The sequence below is a fragment of the Eumetopias jubatus genome, unplaced genomic scaffold (assembly GCF_037043125.1).
Source record: "Eumetopias jubatus isolate StellerSeaLion01/CBP00866 unplaced genomic scaffold, mEumJub1_p1.0 scaffold_13, whole genome shotgun sequence".
In the NCBI taxonomy this organism is placed as follows: Eukaryota; Metazoa; Chordata; class Mammalia; order Carnivora; family Otariidae; genus Eumetopias; species Eumetopias jubatus.
Window position 1 is genome coordinate 13,978,390 of NW_028274819.1, and position 18,969 is coordinate 13,997,358.

At 34.7% G+C, this 18,969-nt stretch overlaps 1 protein-coding gene and 2 pseudogenes across 1 annotated transcript; all 3 read right to left on the reverse strand.

Annotated features, from left to right (window-relative positions):
- Positions 1 to 2,896: 2,896 nt before the first annotated feature.
- On the reverse strand, positions 2,897 to 3,843 carry LOC114215388 (olfactory receptor 8J2-like; annotated as a pseudogene).
- A 5,120-nt stretch (positions 3,844 to 8,963) lies between these two features.
- LOC114215392 (olfactory receptor 8K3-like) lies at positions 8,964 to 9,894 on the reverse strand (annotated as a pseudogene).
- A 7,299-nt stretch (positions 9,895 to 17,193) lies between these two features.
- LOC114215353 (olfactory receptor 8K3-like) lies at positions 17,194 to 18,144 on the reverse strand. The gene has a single exon (XM_028111305.1). The coding sequence runs from the start codon at positions 18,142 to 18,144 to the stop codon at positions 17,194 to 17,196; it is 951 nt and encodes a 316-aa protein (XP_027967106.1).
- Positions 18,145 to 18,969: the final 825 nt, after the last annotated feature.

The window sequence follows — 18,969 nt, forward strand, 5'->3', positions numbered from 1 at the left end:
GTCTGTTAGAAGAAACTGCCTCCCAATATTTTAAAGAAAGAAAAACTTATATATGTACAAAAATAAGGTTAAATATGATGAATATGATGGTAAAGATGAAAATTATAAAAGATTTTATAAAAGGAATTGATAAGAAGTTGGTTGAAAAAAGAAAGAAGAGAAATGAAAAAAAAAAGGGGGTGGAGAGAATGTGATCAGGCAGAAGACTAGAACAAAGCCATACTCTAGAGACTTAGGGTGTATTTTTGTCTGTTAGAAGAAACTGAATCCCAAAATTTTTAAAGAGAACAACTTATATATATACCAAAAATAAGGTTAACTGCAATGAAGGGATAGAATATGACTCTGAAAATGAAAAATAAAAAAAAGATTTTAAAAAAAAGGATTTATAAGGTGTTGGTTGAAAAAGGGAAACAGAAAAATTAAAAAAAAACAATAGAAAAAGAAAAAAAGAAAATTAAAAAAATTAACTTTGAAAGACTAAAGAATCAAGGGAAAAAAATCCATGAATTCTATGTGCTGTATTCCCCTAGTGCTGGAGTTCTGCCATTCTCATTGATCGGTAAACTTGGTTTTGGCTGGCTTTTCTTGCTGATCTTCTGGGGTAGGGTCCTGTTTCATTGGTTCTCAAATATCTTTGCCCGATTTGGAATTGCACCTCCCTTTCCAGGGGCCGGGCTAAGTAATCTGCTCTAGTTTGCTCTCAGTAGGTTTTATTCCCTGCAAATTTTCTGTACAGCTTTGGAGGACGAGAGTGAAAATGGCAGGCCTCCCACTCTCCACCCCAGAGGAGCCAAGAACTTGGGGCCCCACTCCTCAGTGTGCCCCCAGAGAAAAGCAATCATTCACTCCACTCCTGTCTCCCTGGTCTCTGGCCACACTCCATGCTCACCTGACCTGTGACCGAGCTTTTCTACCTCTGGCACACAACCCCGTGTACAGTCTCCAAACCCAGCAGACCCCTGCAGTGTGCTCCCACACCATTCCTCAGGGGGGAGGAAGGGGAACCTTCCCCTTCCCGGATCTGCTGCTTGTTGGGTCCTTGCTGGAAGAGCCGTGGCCAGACTGTGCAGCAGATCATGGTTTATGGCAATCCTGAGCTGAGAGCCCACTCCTTGGCTCTGTCTCTGCAGCTGTCTTCCCTGCATGGATACCTGGGAGCTCTGCTGCACTCAGGCATCCCTCGTCTTCCTGTGACCCTGAGGGTCCTGAGACCACACTGTCCTGCGAGGGTTCCACCCCCCGCTTAGCCACTGGAGCCATGTCCCTCAGCGGAGCCAACTTCTAAAAGTTCCAATTTTGTGCTCCGCTGCTCTATCTCTTGTGGGTAGCAGATGATGGATGTTCCCTCCCCTGCCATCTATCTTCCCGAATGTTGCCTCGGATTCACTTCTCTGCACATCCTACCTTCCAGAAAGTGGTCACTTTTTTGTTCAGAGAGTTGCTGTTATTCTTTTCTTTGATCTCCTGTTGAGTTCATAGGTGTTTAAAATGGTTTGATCCTTAGCTAGCTGAATTCCTGGGAGAAGATGAAATTTAGGTCTTCTACTCCTCTGCCATCTTGCTCCTCTATATCATATACTCTTATATATTTATAAGGAATAAAACATAAAATCCTTAAGGCTACTGCTATCAAGTTATTGCCAGTTATGTCTTTGTGACTTTTCTGCTTTTAGCTAGTTATTCTGCTTATTTAAAACTGTATCAAGGTATTAGCTAATGAAACTGACTGTCACACTTCCTGTATTTGCCTTATTTCTGACTTCCCTGAAAATGTCATAAATCTACTTTATTTATGTATATAAATTTATTTATAAATGTCATATATAATCTATACATAAATTATATAGATTTATTTATAAATGTCATAAATCTATTTATTTATGTAGTCATTGCCTTACATAGCATGGCATTCCCCATCTCCCTCATGACATTGTATGTTAGCAGCATTTTGCATGTACAGACTGAAATAGGGCACAGAATGACAGTGACATTTATTTATTTATTTTGTTTATTTACTTATTTAGTTATTTATTTGCCCTGTTGTCTTTGAGACTTGGTATCACTTTAAGTGCAAACACTTTGGTTTTTTTTTCTTTTCACCTACTAACATTTTACTCCAAAAAACTAAACAAAAATGCTAAAAGAGGTGATGTTTGCTGTTATGATTTTATAACACAGATATTTAACTCTACACAGCAGAGTTTCCTAGGAGAATATGATATGGAGAAAATTACTTTTATATCATATTGGGATAAATATCAACATTTTGCTTTTGTGTACATGTACCATATGAGAGGAATGAAACAATGGAATCCCCTTTCATACAGTTTCTTCTGTTTTGCCACATGATCTGTTTCCATGTATACCTAAGCATTTTTTGTTTAGTTTTCATTTTCACCTAAAGTTTTCTCTTTGTTATAAATTTATGTAAGTACAAGATAAAAATGGATTCTAAAAGGTTAAGAAAATGAAAGATAAAATACAGGAAAATTAAAAGTAAACCTTTTAATAGTTGAACAACAGGATCTATGGCAAGTAGGATGATCTGACTCAACCACATTCCAAGAAATCGTTCTCACATTCCTTCTTCAGCTCTTCGACTTTCTCTTCCTTGGCTAGAAATTACAAAAACCCAGTAGCCAGTTGTGTTGCAGTTTAAAATGTATTTATTTCGAAAATTTTTTTACTACTTAAATAAGTATACTTTCTTTGGTCAACTAATACATCTTTGTATTAGGTAAAGTTGGGTATTTGAGGTCAGAGTAGAAAGGGTTAAGAGTTTCCCATTGAAAACCATAGAATTTATAACTTTGTATTGCCTCTGCATTTAGCAGGGATTAGCTTTTCAGGAGTAAATACAAATCCTTAAATGAAGACAACTGTAGTTTTAAATTTACATTAATTTGAAAGCCTGCCAAGGATTCTTTAGGAATCTCTTCATTGCATCCTTCACATCCTTGTTCCTCAGGCTGTATATGAGGGGATTCAGCATTGGTATCACTAGGGTGTAGAAGACAGAGGCCATTTTATCAGTATCTAATGAGTGATTGGTCCTTGGTTGCAAATACATGAAAAGAAGGGTCCCATAGAACACAGTGACAGCCATCATGTGAGAGGCACAGGTGGAAAAGGTTTTTCGTCGGCCCTCTGAGGAACGTATCCTCAAAATGGCAAGGACAATGTTGAAGTAGGGTGTTAGAACAATAATCATAGAGAAAAACTAATTGGTCCCTGCAGAGGTAAACACTACTATTTCTGGAATGTAGGTATCAGAACAAGACAATGCCAACAAAGGGACATTATCACAGTAAAAATGGTCTATTACATTGGAAGAGCAGTATGACACAGAGAACACACAGGAGGAGACGGTCAGTGCTGTGTCAGACTGTAGAGGTATGTGAGGGACACCAGCAGTATGCAGATCCGTGGAGAGAGCATCACATTATACAGCAGGGGGTTGCAAATAGCCACGTAACGGTCATAGGCCATTGTGGCCAGCATGAAAATCTCACCAACAATGAAAACCAGGAACCCACCCAGCTGGGCTGCACAACCATAGTACGATATGGTTTTCTTTGAAACCAAGAGGTTTACCGGCATTTTTGGGGCAATGACAGTAGAATCGTCAAGACTGATGATAGCCAAATGCCTGAGGAAGAAGTACATGGGTGTTTGAAGTTGAGAGTCAACACTGGTGAGGGGGATGATGCCCAGGTTCCCTGCCATGGTCAGCCCATAGATGATCAGGAAAACAAAGAAGAGTGGAATCTGGAGCTCTGGGCGATCTGAGACTCCCATGAGAATGAATTCAGTCACCCGGGTGAGATTTTCTGAGGACATTTATTTTGTTTTCTCATCTTTTAATGGGGAAAATGAGAAAAGATGAATAGATGGCCAAGTTGATTTTTCTGGTAGATGCTAGATTGTAGACTGTTTCATTTAAATTGTATAATTTTTGTTCACATGTAAAAGTGTCAGATTTTAATTGTATTTTTCCCAATCTTTTAACAAGATTCAGAAATACAAACTCTCTGGAGACCAATTTCAGGTTGTTAGAACTGTTATACCAAGCTATTAATTTTTCACTTCTGTGTTGAATGAAATTTACATTAGTTGAATATATATTAATCTACTATATTATATGCATTAATACTTATATGCATAAACATATTAATTGTAATGTTGCATGACTTCATATTTACATATACATGCTCATGCCTCTGTGTATGTTTGTATGTTCCCAATGATAAAAGATAGCTACATATAAGAAGTTGATGATCCAGAGTGACTTTCAGTTATTTTTTCCTTTGATGCCACAGGCTCTTCAGCCCGTACATTGTCTTCATCCTAGGGGATTTCAATATTTCTGCAGGAAATACTTTGAATATGTTGGGTTTTATCAGTTTCTACCATACCATGCTGCTTCTACTGCCCAGCAACAGACTACATCTCAGTAATCTTCTTTATTAGTGTCATTCAGAAACTGATTTTTTAAAGTTAATCACATATCCTTTCTTCTGCCAAATAAACTAGTCCTTTCTATCACTCATATCTACCTGCTCAGATGTTGCTTTATCATGGTCTTCTGGCAGCCTTTTCTTTTCTTCTTTTTTTTTTTTTCCAGCTTGTACTTCTTTCTTTTAAATTGTTTAAAGCCTGTTTTGATGTTTTAAAAATATTACTTGTAGGTTTGATTTGCTCAAGTTTGATCGCTTTGTTTTCCTTGTACAGAGAATATAGGGAGAAGAGTGTTAACATTATTCAATATGTAATGTACTCTGGGCCCAGGACTATGCTAGCCATTTCAAAATAATGATCTCATTATTCTGCAGGAGTGTCCTAGAAGATGAACATCATTATTTCTATGTCTGGTTGGACAGTTGAGGCTCAATGAGCCTAAGTCATTCAAAAAATCTATACAGGATATTGGTGAATGGTATGGTTTTATGGTTTTGCTTTGCTTTATGTGTTTTGTTTGCTTGTTTGTTTGGTCACTTGGTTGGTTGGCTGTTAGGCCACCAATTACTAGCTGTGTGATTTTTATCAAGTATTTATATTCTTGTGTTGTGTGAATGTAATGAGATACTATACAAACACGGATTAGTACAGAGTCTGTTAATGAATGTAAAATAATTGATACTAACAGTTCTTGTTATTAGCATGTTTTAAATGATTTTCTAATGTGGTTTCCTGTTTGTGTCCTAGTAACTCATTCTCCCTCACTTAGGAGTTTCATGTTGAAATAGGAGTAGCAAGTAAATTATAATTTTACATATTCAAGTACCTGGAACACATGATATCTAGCTATTTATTTAACAAATCAGGTTGTGTTCTCCCATAAATTGATTGTTTCTTAAATCTGTGGTTTTAATTTTTCATACATCGAATATATGTCTGATGAGCTTATCTGACCATGTTACACTAAATAGCTCATGTCTCTTGTCCTATCACTGCATCTGAAAGGAAAGGCACAGGTAAGCTTATGATAAAAGTCATTGTGGCAACCCTCACTTTAGAACAAAGCATTTCCTGAACAAAGCAGCTCAGTGCATGTTTTATTCTGAGATATCATATATTCAATAAATGTATCCTTAATTTAACAAAAACAAAAAAAAACACAGCAACAGTAATTATGGATTATGCTCTATGAACTTGTGCAATTAGGTTTTGAAAAGAATATATTTGCATATATCCTTCTTATCAATTCCTTTTTCTATTGAAATATTACTATTGGCAAAGGTAGGGTTATTCTTCATTTTGGTAAGTATATGTTACAAAAAAGTTATTTTGATTTTTACATGTAGGTTTTTTTCAAATTAGTTTCTGAAAAGAAATATTTCATAACTCTACCAAATAAGCAATTCTCAGTTAAAAAAAAAACTTTTAAAGATATACTTAATGTTAGTCATTTTATGGTACAATTTGGCTGAGAAATAATATGCATATTAGTTTTTAAATATCTTCTGTAATGATTTCAAGAGTATATTCCATTGTTCTCTAACAATAGAATTTTATCTTAAATTTATTTACAAATGGGCTATGTTAGGGACAAACGGCAGCTTCTTCTGTGCTCTCAGCATCCAGTAGCAACATACAAACTGTTGGCTCCACAGACTCTTTCTATCATAGGTTTTTTCCCCTGGACAATGTGAACATGAAGAATGGGAGAAACTTATTTTTCTTGATGTTTAGCAATTTAGTAGGTCTTTCTTGGAAAAGACCTCTCATATTTCAAAGACACTTAAGTGGCTTCCTATCTGTTTCTTAAATTCCATGAACACTACCTCAGAAACCATTAATACACTGTATGTTAATTAATTGAATTTAAATAAAATATAATTTTAAAAAAAGGAAGTTCCTATATGATATAGAGTGCTTTCTGAAACATCAATTCTGTCAGCTAAGGCAGAATGCATTCTTCTTTATCTTAAGGTGAAATAGAATGCTCATAATGACTCTTTGTCATTCTGTACAAATGCTCACAAGGTTGAATTTTTCAGCAGGGATGCTGGACACCACAGTTTGAGTCATTGAACCTACCTGTCCAGAGATCTGCTGAGACCCACTGCAAAGGTTTTGCAAGAGGCACATTGAGGAGTTTTACAAGTGTCTGAGGTCTCCAAAGACCTGCACACTGAAATAAGCTTGTATACGGACCCAGGCCCCACACATGAAAATAGGAATTCTCAGATGAAGTTCTGACTCCAGAGGGAAAGAAAGACCAATTATGCAAGTCTCACACGATTACACCCACAGAGGGAAAATACAAGGATAACCTAGGGATATGCTTAGATGATCCTACTGAGTAACAATCTTGTGCAATGATTCCACCCTTTGTGTGTTTGTTTTGAATTGTGCCCTGTAATGTTTGGGAAGTGTGGCTCCACTCCTCCTCGGGTGGAGAAAATCCAATAGGTAGAAAACCCAGGATTCTGGCCCCAATGTTCCATTTTACTGTGAATATTGAGAATAGAACTGAAGGCAAAGCCTCCCTTCTGATCAAGAACAAGCCCTGGTGTATCTGTCATAAGATTCAGATGACATACAGCATAAATTCAAAATGTGCATGGCTGTAAGAAGACTAAATTTCAATTATTTAGTGACATTTGGAAGGAACCCATCAGATACCTGCTCCTATTCCTTTTTTTAATTAAAATTATTTGATGGAAAATACATTTTTCATATGATATTGTGATCTTTCCTCATGCATGTAAAAATATTGTAATTAAATATTGATAACATTTTTGTTTTACTTCTTGTGAGGAATTTTCTAGTCTGTAAGCTTTATCAATGAAAAGGGAATGTCTAAATAGTTTGTCTTTGTATTAAAGCTTCTAAAATAATACCCAGGAAAGAGTAGGTGTTCAAAATATATTTGCTAACTTACTGACTGATATAATGAATGATGAATAAGTGAATGAGTGAATATAATATCCATCTTAAAATTCTGAAATAAAATATGAGGTTTTGTCTTCAGCTCTGCCATCTATGTTTAATGTGATTTTATCTTTGATAAACAGTGACAGCTTATCATTCTCTACAATATTCACTACTTTAGGGCAAGACACACTGTTCCTTCTTCATCCCGGTGTTCCTAATACCTAACGTGAGTGTGGCACATTCTAGGCTTTACCATTTTTGAAGTAACAGACAGATTGTGGGCCATAAAGTGGAAATAACAAAGATTTTTATACATCTTAAGTTATTCAACACAATGAATTGAAATCCTTGAGGTTCTTTCCAAAGTTTGAGTATCCACAAGAAGTTTGTGTTGTTGCTTCCTCTGTAAAGTCATGTGGTCAATGATAGTCAGTACCCTGCTCAGTTAACAAGACTTTATCCCATCATCAGCTCTGCCAACTTCCCTATCTATTTAGCATTCCCACAGTTTTGTAAAATTAAAAATAAAATAAAATTAAAAAGTATCACTTTTACAATTTCCATTCTATTGATGCTTTATATTACAGTTTGATCTCTCATTTAAAGGTTATTATTTATTGCACAGAGGTATTGTCCATTTCCTAAGTTATGAGTATGATATAAAATAAACTTACTTTGGTCACAAAGAAAAAAGTCTAAGACGGGACAGGACCATCCTGGATCACAAAATTTCACCTTGCAAAGTATTTGTAAGACACCACACATGCCTGTCACCTACACATACATACACACACATATATATGTGCAGGAAATGATATTATAAGCCCCATATTATTCCCATCCCCCACCTGAAAGAATAGTTCTATCTTATATTATTCGTTATTTTCAATTAATAATTTAATTACATATAAGCTGAATAGGCACTAATCCATTTCCCCATTCCCATTCCCTCTACCTCTTCTAGTTAGTTATATATATATAACCTTTTTCTGTTTTTCCAAATCTTTTTACTTTTTATTGTGATAAGAAAACATATCATGAGATCAACACTCTCGACCAATATTTAAGTATACGATACAGTAATGGTGATTATAGCACAATGTATTATAACAAGTCTTTACAACTTAATCATCTTGCATAAGTGAAGCTTCATTCCTATTGAATATAATTGACTTTACATATTCACATTAATCAGTTTTTAATTGACTTTTACCATAAAAATGCCTTTTCTTGTAAAATTGAATCTCTATACCGCTTCAACTTTCTATTAATCCTGGTCTGATTCTATTTCATTATCTCTTTCACCACATATAAATTTTATCTACACTGTGTCATTCATATGCAGGTTTTTACTGGTTAACTATATATGAATGTACTTATCAAAATGTTATAATTTTTATGTATTTAATTTAATGTATATTATATACTGAATGTGTCTTTTGCACAAGTTCACTTAAAAGTATGACAGGTAAGTAGAAGTCAGTCTCTAAATATATGTTGAATTCATCCATCTTTGCTTTTCCTTCTGAAGGGACATGTGACAATGTTTAATGTTGATAGGAACCACAGAGTACAATCAATCAAGTGAAGATATTGCATAATTTTTCCCTCATCCTTTGTCCTGCATATTTTACATATTTGTTCCTCAAGCTATAGATCAAAGGATTCAGCATAGGGATAATGAAAGTATAAAATATGGGCACCATTTTATCAATGTCAAAGGAATGACTGGACTCTGTTGCACATACCTAAATATCAAAGTCCCATAGAACACTGTGGCCCCTGGTGGGTGGGACCTATAGGTGACAAAAGCCTTGTGCCTACCCTTAGCTGAGTTCATCCTGATGATGGTTACCAGGATCAGCAGGTAAGACACAAGAACTATCAGAAGCAATAAAATCAAATTAAAAACTGAGAAAATCATAATCATCAATTCAATTTTATGCATATTTGAGCAGAGCAAAGATAACAAGGGGAGGCTCTTACAGTAGAAATGGTTGCCAATATTGTAGCCACAGAAGGATAAACTAAAAACCTTAGTGGTGACTACAAGAGACACAAATGTGCTGTAGAGATAGGGGATTACCACCAGCACCTGATCCACCCTTTGTGACATGATGACAGGGTAGAGTGGGTTACAAATGACCATGGTAAGGGTCATGGGACATAGCTGATAGAATGAACAGCTCACTAATAATAAACATAATGAAAGCTCCCTGGGTGGTGCACAAATAATAGGAGATTGTATTTGCTTCCACAACAAAACTTACATTTTTGTCCCATAGTTGTTGAAAAACCCAGATCAGTGAGAGCCAGGAGTTTGAGGAAGAAGTAAATGGGTATTTGTAGCCCAGAGTCTATCTTGATGACGATGATCAAGCTCAGGTGACCCACCACTGAGATTAGGTAAACAGTGAGGAAGAGTCTAAGCAATGGAGCCTGCAACTCAGACAGTCCTGTGATTCTCAGTAAAATGAATTCTTTTCACAGTATTAGATTGTGTTTGTCCATGCAAGCCATTCAGGAAACCTACACTGGGAATAAATTAAAAAAATAACCATTAACTTTCATGACACATAACTGAGATGACCATTGTATTAAGTGATTAAAGGCTGAAATCTTGCATTTAAGGTCTGAGCTTTAATTGGCTTTCCAATTACCTGGCAGCTCAGGTTTCCAATACCTAGCAGCTCAATTCTCTCTCTCGGCTCAGCTGAGCTCTTTGTAGTTTTCTTAGGTATGACACCAAAAGTACAAACAACAAAAGTAAAAACTCCTAAATTGGACTTTATCAAAATGTAAAAAACATGAATTTTAGGCATCAAAGGAAATTATTAAAGAATGAAAAGATGGAAATAATGGAAATGAATTATAAATTTATTGGATATAATGGAAAAATTATATATATGTATATAATATTACATATATATAAAATGGAAAAAATATAAATCTTATATCTGGTAAGGGTCTAGTACATAAAATATCTAAAGGATTCTTATAACTCAACATCTCAAAGAAAAATTACCCAAATTAAAAAACAGGCAAAAGATTTGAACAGACATTTCTCAGAAAATATTCAAATGGCCATAAGCACATGAAAAAATATTCAATGTTGTTTGTCATTAGAAAAATACAAATCAAAACCACAATGAGATACCACTTCACTTGCTTTAGGGTGATTTACAAAAGAAAAGACAAGACAATGGCAAGACCTCTGGTATGTTGTATTTATCTTGTAGGTAGATCCTCTTTAGCATATGAAAATTCTTTGGAAACCTCCCTTTTCCGTACTTCCCCCAACTCAGGGAGCACATAATCACCACTCCTCAAGACCTGGGTGCAGCAGCTCTTTCTGCCAAGTCCTGTCCCTGTGCAATAAACCACCATTTAGCATGAAAAAGAAGAAGGAAAGAAGGAAAGAAAGAAAGAAAGAAAGAAAGAAAGAAAGAAAGAAAGAAAAAGAAAGAGAAAGAAAGAAAGAAAGAAAGAACGAAAGAAAGGAAGAAAGAAAGAAAGAGAAAGAAAGAAAGAAAGAAGAAAGAAAGAAAGAAAGAAAGAAAGAAAGAAAGAAAGAAAGAAAGAAAGAAAGAAAGAAAGAAAGAAAGAAAGAAAGAAAAAGAAAGAAAGAAGAAAGACTGGCAAGGGTGTGGAGATTAGAACCTTCATGTATCCTTGGGAAAATAAAATGGCACAGCCACTAGGGAAGCACATTGATGGTTACTCAGTAAGTTAACCATAAATTACCATTAGGATCCAGTAATTCCATTCTTGATATGTACCCAAAGGTATTGACAACCCCAAGTGTTCAACAAAAACTTTTCAGGTAAATGTTCAAAAGAGCATTCATAATAGTTACAATAGTTCATAAGAGTCAAAACTTAGAGACAACCCAAATGCCCAACAATTGATGAAGAACAACATGTGTGTTATATCCATACAATGGAATATTAGTAAGCCATACAAGGAAAGAAGTATTGGTACATGCTACAACATGGATGAGTCTTTAAAACTTTATGCTAAGCAAAATAAGCCAAGTATAAAAAGGCACATATCATACATATTGTATAATTCCATTACATGGGATATCCAGAAGAGACAAATTCATAGAGATGGAAAGCAGATTAGTTGTGGCTTATTTGAAACACTAAATTAACTCTCAGGAGACAATACAGATAAGGACATATTTCTGGTGGATATAAAAAGTATCATGAATCTCACAGAATAAATGAGAATATTAAACCTGTGCTCTATTTAGATCCAAGCTAGTAAATACCAGTCCTCCTATATATGAAAAGATATGAGATGTTTTTCTCATCACCTTTCGAGTTCGATGTAAAGCACTGAACTCTTTATTTTACATGGTTCTATTTATATTTACATTATTTTATATGATTACTGAAGGGAAACTGGTTTTTACCTTTTAAATCTTTTTCTCCTCTCAGGACCATACAAACATGTAAAAAATACAATGAGATTAACATTGGACCTTCATTATGAATCTACCCTACGTATAGAGGTAAGAGAATTAAACCATTCCCCAACCCTGCCCCTCCCACTGCAAATATAGCTCTCTAAATGAATTGACACTAAGTATATTCTGCAATGAAACAGCAATAAAATATGCATTTAAATTCATATACATAAACATCAAAATAATCTTTAAGGGAGGATATGGAGAGTTTTAGAAAAAGCTATTAAATAATTAAGTGGAAAAGACACTTTAATTTTAGGCAAAGTACATGTTACTCATTCATAATTTTGCAAGAATTCTTTGCCTAAGTTTGTATTTGTACATATTTTAATCTTAGTTCCAATCTCCATTAGGTGTGCACATAGTCATTCAAGGGACAATCTGATGGCATTTCCGAGACTCTTCCAAGGCTTGTAGGTAAGGAAGTGGGGCAGTCCTCTTACTGATCAGATTTTATGGTGTGGTGGAGACATTACGTGGTGATATCAATGCTGTAATCATTTGTTTTTGCCTCACCTCCAACTAAAAGTGATGATTTGCAAAGGACATTGGTACATTTTGGAAACACAAGGCATATTGGAAACAGAGAAATTACAAATGTTATGAACATACTGAGATAATCCTTTTAGTTTATTGGTAGCTGGAAAACACTATAGAAATCTGTTATTTGAGCTTAAGAATTCTGAAAAACATCCAACTAATTACATAGAACAATATCACATTTGATATTTTGTTAAGGATCCAAAAGAAAGAAAATAATCATGGCAATCTTTAGGTCTTTGTTGTGAATTTTCTTAACAAATCTCCCTTTTCAGAGACTGTGTTTTTTTACTATTCAAAGAGTAAAAACTTCCTGCATCATAGCAAATGTCTAGCTTTCACCAAAAATTATAAGATGCTTACAACCTTGTATTCACCCAGAAACTTCAGTTATCATGGCAGATTATTAAAGAGATGGCTAAATCACTGAGAGGATATCAGACCTAATTGGGTTCTGAAGAGTCACTGGTCTGATTTAGTCACAGAGACAGGTGCAGTCCACTCACCTCTGAGGAGGAATCTCTCTGTGCTCCCAAGTGTTCCTAACACACCCAGGGAGAAGGACGTATGGGTGTCTTTCCTGCTTTGAGGCTCTCCCTAAGGAGAAAGAATGCAAGTTATTTAAACCAAAGGCTTCAAAAGCATCAAAGGAAGTCATGGTGTATCTGCTAATTACACAGGACATTTTTATATTCCCCTACAAATAAAATTCTGTTAGAAAACTTTCCACAGTGTCTCCTGGTTAAGTGTTTCTACTGTAACCCGGATCTGGAATCAACATATTGTATCGTAGGAAAGGTATTTTCATTTTTCTTCAACCCAAAATTTCAACCCCCAGACTTTATGTCTGGGGACAGAATGAAGATGTTTGAATGATCCTTACTGCATCCTTAAAAAATTTACAAGTAATAACAATATATATGGAAACCTGTTTTGCCTTATTTTTAGTGTTTAAACTTATTATTAAAGTATAATATACATGTTAACAAATCCATACATCATACATTTTTACAAATCCAACACAACTATGTAATCAGAATCCAGATTAAACAGCTAGACAATGACAAAATTAAACACTTTCAGGACCCCAGAAGAATCCTTCATTCTCCTATCACACACACAAACACACAGGAATAACCATTATTCTGCCTTCTAACAGCATAAATTATTTTCACCTATTTTTGTTAATTTATATAAAGAGATACTACATGTGTTATTGTTTTGGTCGGGCTTCTTTCAGTTAATATGTTGTTATAGGTAGTTCTAGATTACTCATTCTCATGTCTGTGTACAATGCCCTTTTATGAATATACAACAAATTAGTTATTCATTGTGCCACCATCAAATGTTAGAATTGGTTCGAATTTGCAGGCTTATGACCAGTGATATAAACATTCTATTCCATTTGATGTTTTGATCAACATAAAACATTATTTTTCAAATCTTTGTGTTATAAAATGATAAAATTTGGATTTTTGTCATGTATTGTGAAAAAGAATCATTTACAGTTTATAAAAATTATTGCCCTAATATACAGAAACATTTCCTGAAAATGGTAATTAAAAACAGCTACCACCACATCCTTCACATCCATGCCAATATTTAATCTAGATCAGCTTAATCTTGAATGTATTTTTATTGAGTATATCCTTCACACTGAAATTGTTGAGTCATAGGATTCACATATTCAGCACTAGTAAATATTGCCCAATGAGTTTCCAGAGTAGTTATATCAACATACACTCCTGCTAGCAGTGCAAATAGTTATGGTTGCTCAATATCCTTGTCAAGACAAGGATATTGACATTAGTATTTTCTGTCATTTTCTTTCTCACCTTTGAGGATGATGTGTATGGGGTTTTAGTATTGTGGTTTTATTTTATATTATTCTAATGCTAAATGAAATTGAGAACATTTTCATATGTTTAATGGCTATTAAGATATTTTCTTTTGAAACATGGTGATTAATATCTTTGTCACCTTTGAATTGTATTTCATGTCAACTATTTTATTTATGGATTTGTAGGACTTATTTTTATATTTTCCACATGAGTCCCTTGTCAGCTCTCTGTCTGATTCTGTAGGTCTAATAACAGTAACCTCTCCCACTATGAGAGTTTCCTTTTCACACTATTAATTTTGATGAACAGAATTTCTTAAAACAGTTCAATTGATCTTTAGATAGCTATTGTTTTGTGTGTTTTGTTTAAAATGTTGTACATATTTCTATATTACAAAGATGTCCCACTATATTTTCCTTTTAAATGTTGTTTGCGGGGCGCCTGGGTGGCTCAGTTGTTAAGCGTCTGCCTTTGGCTCAGGTCATGGTCCCAGGGTCCTGGGATCGAGTCCCGCATCGGGCTCCCTGTTCGCCAGGAAGCCTGCTTCTCCCTCTCCCACTCCCCCTACTTGTGTTTCCTCTCTCGCTGTGTCTCTCTCTGTCAAATAAATAAAATCTTTAAAAATATATATAAATGTTGTTTGCATTTCACATTTAGATCTTTAATACAAGTAGAATTGACTCTGTATAGGACCTAGGTATGTGTCAAGATTCTTTTTTTTCTCAAAATAAATATATAAATTACCTAATAGCATTTATTGAAAAGATGGTTCTTTTTCTTTTCGAAAATAGTGATGCATCTATCATATCCTAGGTGACAATGTACGTGTGGATCTCTTTCTGTAGTCATCATTCTATTCCATTGATCAATTAGTCTGATTTCTGTAAAATGTTTTCTTTCTTTTTTTTATTGAAGTGCAGTTGACACACAATATTACATTAGTTTCATATGCACAACATAATGAATCAACATGTTTGTACTTTATGTTATGCCCACCATAAGTGCAGTTGCCATCTGTCACCATACAAAGCTATTACAATACCATCGACCATATGTCCTATGTTGTATCTTTTATCATGTAACTCACTCATTCCAAAACTGGAAGTCTGTATCTTTCATTCCCCCTCACCCATTTATCCCTTCCCTGTAGTCCCTTCCCCTTCAGTAGCCATCAGTTTGTTCTTGGTATTTATGAGTCTGTTTCTGTTTTTTTGTTTGTCTGTTTTGTTTTTTAGATTTCATATATAAGTGAATTCATGTGGTATTTGTATTTCTCTGTCTAACTTGTTTCACCTTCCATAATGCCCTCTATGTCCATCTGTGTTGTCACAAATGGCAAGAGCTCATTCTTTTTTATGGCTGAGTAATATTCCATTGTGTATATATTCCACATCTTTTTTATCCATTTATCTGTCAAGGGCTATTTGGGCTGCTTCTGTATCTTGGTCACTGTAAATAATGTTGCAATGAACATAAGGGTGCATATTATCTTTTTGAATTTGCGTTTTTATGTTCTTGGGGTAAATACCCAGTAGTGAAATTATTGGATCATATGGTACATCGATTTTTAATTTTTAGAGGAACATCCGTTCTACTTCCTTCAGGGCTTTACCAATTAGGACAATGTTTTCTTAATTACTATAGCTTTGTAATAGGTCATGAAATCTGGTGGTGTAACTCCTGCAACTTTATTCTCTTTCTACAAGACTATCTTTAACTTTTTGGCATTTTGCCTTGCCTAATAAATTTTAGAATCAGCTTCCATCATTCTAAAAGAAAGAAAAAATGACAAAGAAGGAATGAAGAAAGGAAGAATTGTTTTAAAAAATAGTTTTAAAAATCATCTAGCTTTATTAAAGGAATTGATATCTGTTATTGGAAACCTCTGTGTTCTTTATTCTTCAAAGATATTCTAGATCCTTTGCATTTCCACATAATTCTTAAAATCAATTTGATTATTAAAAATACTATTGGATTTTTGATTTTTGCTGCACTAAAAGCATAGAATAATTTAGGGAGGACGAACCCCATCACACCACATTTATTTCATCTAAGCAATGGTATGGTTTTTGCTACATTTAAGTCTTCCTTAATAATTCAGCAATGGTTTTGTAGTTCCTAGCAAACAATCATGAAAATCCTTCATTACAATTTTCCCTAGTTATTTCAGTTTTTATTTCTAGTAAAACCAATAGTTTAAAATTATATTTTTTCCTGTTTTTTGTTAATATATAGCAAAAAACAAAACAAACAAACAACAAACAACATCAACAAAACCACCATGGATCTCTTATATGCTGGCTTTATATGCACCAATCTTAAAAAATTCATTTTTTATTTCTAGTGTTTCAGAATAAGAGTATTTTGGAATTTTTACTCTACATACTTATGCCACCTGAAAATAATCACACTTTTATTTCTGCTTCCCCAAGCTTATACAGGTTCACATATCATTATTTAACAAATTCTGAGAAGCTATCCACCACAAGGGGATGTTAAAGTGTCATTCAAACAGGTAGTGTTGATTATTCATTGATGTGTATATTCCCTCTCCAAAAACAATAAGTGCCATCTCTATGCCATATGCCAGTGTGGTAGGCACTGGAATTTATTTAATATTTAATAAATGCACAAAAAAAAACTTTCAAAAAAGATTATCTAAGCAGAGGTATATCTTAAACAAAACAAACCAAAGCTTGTCTTCATTTGCACCATAAGTACTTGGCAATGTGAAAACAGTGGTCTAGACTTCAGTCTCTTGTGCTGAAACAAGAAGAATGATCAACCAAAGTTGGTAATAGAAGGATGATCACTACTGAAACATCTATAAGGTGAAAATAAGAAAAATATTTTGAGGTGTTCATGACTTTTTACACATTACTCCATTATAAGGCCTATGTCAAATAATAAACAGTAGTCTATAACCTAATTTATTGAATACATAATCTGTATTGCATTCTACATAGGTAGTTTGTGCAGATTTTTCCATATCCTACGCAGGGCACCTTTTACTTCTTTGTTCCTCAAGCTGTAGATCATGGGATTCAGCATAGGTATTATCAAAGTATAAAATACAGAGGCAATTTTATCAGTATCAAAAGAATGACTGGATTTGGGCTGCACATACATGAAGAATAGTGTTGCATATAATACAATGACCACTGTCAGGTGAGATCCACAGGTGGAGAAGGCCTTGTGCCTGCCCTCTGCAGAGTTCATCCTGAGGATGGCCATTAGGATCAGGATGTAGGACACAAGCACTGTCACAAGGGAGGAAACCAAATTGAATGCTGAAAAGATCAGTATTATCAACTCAATGTCATGTGTGCTTGAGCACAGCAAAGTTAACAAGGGAAGACTGTCACAGTAAAAATGTCTAATGACATTATGGCCACAGAAGGATGACATAAAAATCTTTATGGTAATTATCAGAGAAAGAAAGGCACTGTAGACATAAGGGACTGCTAGCAGCACCCAGCACACCCTCTGTGACATAACAATCATGTAGAGCAGAGGGTTACAGATGGCCACATAGCGGTCATAGGCCATTGCTGACAGAATGAATAGCTCACTGATGATGAACAAGATGAAGAAAGCCAGCTGCGTAGCACACCAGTTATAGGGAATTGTATTTTGGTTAGTTATAAAGTTTACCAGCATTTTGGGTCCCACAGCTGATGAATAACCAAGATCAATGAAAGCCAGGTGTCTGAGGAAGAAGTACATGGGTGTTTGAAGCCTGGAGTCCACCTCGGTGAGGATGATCATGCCCAGGTTGCCCACCACTGAGACTGTGTAGATGATGAGGAAAATCCCAAAGAAGGGAGCTTGCAGCTCAGGACGATCTGTGATTCCCATTAGGCTGAATTCTGTTAGCACTGTTAGATTTTGTTTGTTCATCCAGGCCATTAAGGAAAATTGCTGTGGGTACAACCATCACAAGAATCACTGAGTTTCAGGAGACAACATCTGTTGACATTTTAGGAGGCAAAGCCATTATGGGTGAGATAAATCTAATTTTTAGATGAGTTAACTTAAAGTTATACTCACCTCCATCACCGAACCTGGAACCAAATGTTGAATGTGTTATAACCTAAAGTATATGGTAGCCATTTTATTTTTTGTGCCACATGCTGGCTATCATTATCAAGTCAATACAATCTCTTTATGGTCTGTCAACAATGTATCATTAGTAATGTTTGGTCTTGAGGGGAAATCCTGATATCTTTCTAGAAATGGTTTTTACTTAAACTACCTATAATTGGTTAAAACATTTCATACTTAAGAAATAATTATAATAAAAGTAATAGCCCTCCGCTTGCCCTTTTGTCCCAACCTATAATGAAAACCATGACTAACTCATTTAGTAGACTTTGATTTACTTTTCTCATTATAACTCTACATATCTAATAGCATTCCCATCCTACCATTCATTTCATTTTTAAAACTGTATTTTCATTCCACTATGCTTTTATGAGTTTTAAACAGTATTTACGATGTTTTTATAATGATAGACAATAATTTAGCTCTTTTGCAGAAGTCCCCAACTATTGTATTCTATTGCAGATAAATAACTTTTATTTTCTGTAGAGTAGTGCACGTGAAAATTCAGCAGTTAGGTGTTGATTGTTTTCAGTTTATGATTATTGCTATGTTGCATACCAAGTAAGGCCTGTCTCTATAAGTTATTCAATATAAGACAAAACAATTAGTTGTCATTCCCACATGTGCTTT